Raw genomic sequence first — 5,325 nt, forward strand, 5'->3', positions numbered from 1 at the left:
ATGTTGTGACGATTAATTAATAAGAGTACTATCTATGTTCCTTTTCATTTCTTCTTTGACTTCTTTTCATATTCTCTTTTCTCAAGTAGTGCTTGTTGACCAAGTCATTGACGATTGAATTGGTCATTCAATTAAATGCACCAACATCTCAAAAATGTTCAACAAAGATTGGGTACATTTAAATCGGTATGAAATTAACCAACTTTTAATATTGAGCTAACCTTTAATGCATATTTAACTAAATTAACTTTATTTAATAGTGCTACTAATGAATATATGGAAGGAGCATGGAATTTTCTGCAAGAAGTGAAGAAAAGGAAGCCAAATGCCAACAAATTTTTATGTCCATGTAAAGATTGTAGAAACATGGCACATTGTGATTTTCAAATCATATATGAGCACTTGGTCATTAAGGGAATGGACCCTACATATAACTTTTGGTACCATCATGGGGAAGTATGTGAAGGAGATGAAATGGAGAATGAAGTTGATGATAGTTTTATGTGTGAAGCAACAAACTTCTATGAGAGCACATATATGGGAAAAGAGGACATCATTCATGACAATTCTACATCAAGGAAGGAAAACAAATTTTCGCAAAAGGTGGAAGAGGCAAATACACCATTGTATGGTGGTTGTAAGAAGTATACAAAGATGTCAGCAGTTGTAGCATTGTACAAACTGAAAACTTTTAATGGTTGGTCAGATACAAGCTTCACTAGCCTTTTGGGGCTTTTGCATGACATGCTCCCAATGGACAAGGTCTAAAAGAAGGAAGCTTATTGGTGATAGTTTGCTTCTTCCAAATGAGGAAAACATGGAAAGTTCTCCCATTGATGTCCACCCCAATACTTTATCACCGAAGCCTACTGACAAGATAGTTGAAGGTAATCCTATATTAGACTCACCAGCTGCTCGAACAAGATTAGCAATTCGTAGGCAAGCAACAACTTTGGCTAATGAGAAAGCAGTTGAAGATCATGTTGAAGATCATATTGAAGAACCTCAATTGGAAACGACAACTTTGCCTAATGAGAAGGCAGTTGAAGATCATGTTGTCGATGAAGAACCTCCATTTGAAACGATGACTTTGCGAAAAAAGACAAGAGGACCTACAAAAATGAAGACAATAGCCGTTGAAAAACAATCAAGAGTGGACATTGTTTTCAATGAATATGGACAACCCATTGGTAATGAATCGGTAGGATTGGCTTCTTTTCTTGGACCACTAGTGAGGGAGGTTGTACCAGTGAATCTTGAGAATTGGCTAAAACTACCAACAAGATTGAAAGTAGTGTTATGGAAATCTATCCAGGTATTAAGTTACTTTATTTTTCTCTAATAAGTTCATTACTTTATTAAGTTACATTAATTTTCATTTCTAACTCTTTTATACTTCAGTCAAGGTACAATGTGGAAGATTGGCAAAAAAAGTTTTTCTTCCAAAAGATGGGTAGATTATGGAGGGCTGGAAAATCTCGTTTAGTAAAACAAATTCGAGATGCCCCAACAAAGGATGCAATTTTGAAGCTAATGCCTGATAATTTACAATCTGTAGATGATTGGATGGATTTTGTGAGTGAGAAGACTAGTGCAACCTTCAAGGTACGTAAATCTCTACTTCAAAACATATACACTTACATTTGAATTATTAATTTGTGTGAAGTTTGAATGTCTTTTATTTGAGTAGTTGAAAAGTGAAAAGTACAAAGCCATGAAGAAAAAACAACTCCCACATACATGTAGTAGAAAAGGGTATGCTCGCTTGGCCGAAGAGATGGTAAAGTTTGTTACTATACTTTAATTTTGCATTTGTATCGTATATGTGGTTTCATTGTATAAATCTCATTTTGTAGAGAAAAAGTAGTTCGGATCCATCTTTGGTCACAAGGGTTGCATTATGGACTAAAGCTCACAAAAGGAAGGATGGACAACCGGTGAATTCACAAGTTGCTGAGACACTTGTATGTCTTCTTTGCAATTTCTGTTCGTATTCTTAGACTTGATTATCGTTATTGAATCTTTTGGTATCTTAATTATATATGTTGTTGGGTCTTTCTGTGTGCAGGAATCTTTAGCTTTTCTAATGATTTTTGATATTCAACCAAAAATCATATGTATTCATATAAACTTTATTCAAATTTTCCACAAACAATCATAACTCTCAATACACATATACACTGTGATTTTCTAACAATGTCAAATAACAAATTCAAGAAAAAGTAATACTCAAAACATTATCTTCCAAACCATCCCATAAACATTTCAAAAATAGTAGAAATTTCTCATCAACTCAAAATATTATTTCAATTTCTGCTGTGTCAAATAACATTTCAATCAAATTCTTCCTATCTTGAAACCCAAGCTTAAGAATATCATTGCTTCTAAATGAACACCCACCTATCTTGAAACCCAAGCTTAATGAAGATCTTGAAAATCCATCCACTACTATTGATCTAAAACTTCCATTGCTTCTAAATGAACACCCACTGCAGCTTTATAGGAAGAGAAGTATTGAAGATGAAGAGATTATCAAATGAAATAAGTAGAGAAATCAGTCCAAGAGATTATCAAATAAGCAATAATGGATTTGACTAACTCAGAAAGTTGGCTGAAGAGAAGAAAACTCATAAACTTTAAAGGATGAAGAAAGAGAAAATAAATAAAAAAGACAGACTTTACATTCCAATTTCAGTTTCTTTCTTTCTCTCTTTCTTCAACTACGAAATCCAATCAATTTTTGGTCTTCCTTCACATTATTTTATTAAAAAAGACAGACTTTACATTCCAACTCATAAACTTTAAAGGATGAAGAAAGAGAAAATAAACCTTTTGTTTGCATATTGACGTGCAGATTTAGACATTTGTGTTCACCTATAATTATAGTTTATCCATCTAGTAATTAAATCCTCTTCTTGTTGTGAAAACATTCCTCTCTTCAAATCAGGTCTCAAGTAGTTTATCCATCTTAGCCTACAACTTTTCCCACATCTTTCCAAACCTACAACACACCACCAATCAAACAGTATTAAAGAATTGTTGAACATCACTTTGACTAAGTGTAATGTTAGATATGTGTTTATATATTGCTAGAAGTGTATATATATTATTACAAAACAATAGGTAAAAGTTACAAAACAGTAGGTAAAAGTTACAAAACAGCAAGCCAAAATACCTACAGTCCACTAAGAATTATGTTACAGTAGCTTACATCTTTAATAAAACAGCAGCTTAAAACAGTAGCTAAAAGTTACAGCAGCTTAGATCTTTAAGAATTGTTAAGGTCTGTTTGTTTATATATTGCTAGGAGCGTATTGAACAAACTGAGGCTGAGACGACAGTTTCAACAACAAACGTGGTTGATGATGCTTTAAGTAAAGTTCTTGGCCCCGATCGTGGTCATGTAAGAGGATTTGGGTTTGGTGTGACTCGTTCAAAACTATCTCTTTTGTCTCACCAAGATCACAAGTATAAGGTTCTTGAAAAAGAATATTTGAAGATGAAGGAAGAAATGGTAGAAATGAAAACAATGAAAGATGAAATGATCGAAATGAAAGCACTTATGTTATCTTATTTAAAGAAACAGGTATTTCTTTTTTTCTTTTACTAACTTAGATTCTTTTTTTTCTCGTAGTAGTTAACTATATTTTTGGTTTCATATGTGATTATCATAGACTGAACCAAGTGAGGAACTTTCAAATGCTACTGCAAGTGTGCTTAAGCGACTAAATATTCCTCCAATGCCTTCTCCATCGGTAAATTTATTTGTAATAGGATGAAAATTGTTTATGATGTCATTATCTTCTTATTCTAGTATCTCATATTTGTCTTTTCACAGAGTATCAATAACAACAGTCAAACTAAGTGCAAGTTATTAGATTGGTATGGCTCGGGAGAGATTGTTGCTGAAGGAAGATGGTCTTCTAATGATCCAACTGCTATGGTCCATCATATTCCTATTGGTCCACATGCAATTAGAGTATGGATTGATGTAGCAAAGAAACCAAACGCATATTTGTGGAGGCCAACATCAGAAATGACATGTATTGAAGAAGCTTTGGGAAGTACAGTTGCATGGCCATCTGATAAAGTGATCATTAGTATGTTGTCTAATTCTAATATTTTTTGTCTACATTTTTTAAAGATTTTCTATACTTGTTTAATTAATATATGTTTTACAAATTTATGTAGGTGAATGAAATGGAGTCGTCTTCACCAGAGGACTAAAGATTGTACACTTATGACGAACTTTGCTTGTAGACTTATGATGAACTTTATTTGTATTTTGAAGGTTAATTTGTGCGGTTCATACATTATTTACTAATATGTGTATTTTGATTGGTAATGTGTATGGTTGGTACATTTAGAATGACTACATTGTTTGGTAATTTTAGTACATTATGAATGGTTTTATAAATTTTTGAGAAAAATGTTACCTATATTTTGATTGGAAACGATTAAATAGCATTATTACTGAAAATCATAGCTATAAATACTATACTGTCGAAAAAGGCTATTATAGTTAAAAATTATAGTTATAAACAATATACTATAGCATCGACAAAATGCTATTATAACTGAAAATTATAGTTATAAATACTATATTATAGCTTCGAAAAAAGGCTATTATAGCTGAAAATTATAGTCATAAATACTATATTATAGCATCGAAAAAAGGCTATTATAGCTGAAAATTATAGTTATAAATACTATACTATAGCGTCGAGAAAGCGCTATTACATATTAAAGATAGCACATTATTTAAGCTATATTAACTTATTATAGCTCTAACGAAAAACGCTATCAAATGTTTTTATAGCAACGTATATAAGCTATATCTTCAAACTCTACGATAGCACTAGTTATAGCTTCGAGAAAACGCTATAAAAAGACCCAGACTTTTAATAACATGGGCTGTCAGGACTCTCGAAAAACGCTATAAAAAGTCTATTATAGCGTTTTTCGTTAGCTATCATTTATGTTATTTCTTGTAGTGCAGGTGTCGTTTTTAAGTATCTCAGAATTCTTTTGACAGCTTCCATATGTTCCTCATAGGGAGCTTGCATAAACTGGCTGACAACACTAACATCAAAGGAAATATCAGGACGAGTATGAGATAAGTAAATCAATTTACCCACAAGGCGCTGATATTGTTCCTTATCAACTAAAACTCGATCATCAGAGTTTCTTAGTTTACAGTTGAATTCAATAGGAGTGTCAGCGGGACGACATCCCACATACCTGTCTCGGTTAGCAGATCAAGGGTGTATTTTCTCTGAGACACGAAGATGCCTTCTTTAGATCTGGCCACCTCCATTTCAAGGA

General features: G+C 32.7%; 1 protein-coding gene across 1 annotated transcript; it reads left to right on the forward strand.

The window, feature by feature from the left end:
- The first annotated feature begins 1,412 nt into the window (after positions 1–1,412).
- Positions 1,413–4,417, forward strand: LOC127150281 (uncharacterized). Its single transcript, XM_051087686.1, has 7 exons — positions 1,413–1,605; positions 1,691–1,780; positions 1,857–1,964; positions 3,308–3,586; positions 3,675–3,755; positions 3,839–4,100; positions 4,192–4,417. Exons 1-7 carry the CDS (start codon positions 1,450–1,452, stop codon positions 4,197–4,199), a joined length of 984 nt encoding a protein of 327 aa, XP_050943643.1. The 5' UTR covers positions 1,413–1,449; the 3' UTR covers positions 4,200–4,417.
- The last annotated feature ends 908 nt before the right edge of the window (positions 4,418–5,325 follow it).

This window comes from Cucumis melo, chromosome 7 (genome assembly GCF_025177605.1).
Source record: "Cucumis melo cultivar AY chromosome 7, USDA_Cmelo_AY_1.0, whole genome shotgun sequence".
NCBI classification, from domain to species: Eukaryota; Viridiplantae; Streptophyta; class Magnoliopsida; order Cucurbitales; family Cucurbitaceae; genus Cucumis; species Cucumis melo.

Bases quoted from the DNA above. Each gene is read 5' to 3' on its own strand.
- LOC127150281 (XM_051087686.1), top strand. From the start codon at position 1,450: ATGGGTAGATTATGGAGGGCTGGAAAATCTCGTTTAGTAAAACAAATT. The intron at 1,606-1,690 runs GTACGTAAATCT...TTATTTGAGTAG, and splicing joins AGACTAGTGCAACCTTCAAG to TTGAAAAGTGAAAAGTACAA. The intron at 3,756-3,838 runs GTAAATTTATTT...GTCTTTTCACAG, and splicing joins CTCCAATGCCTTCTCCATCG to AGTATCAATAACAACAGTCA.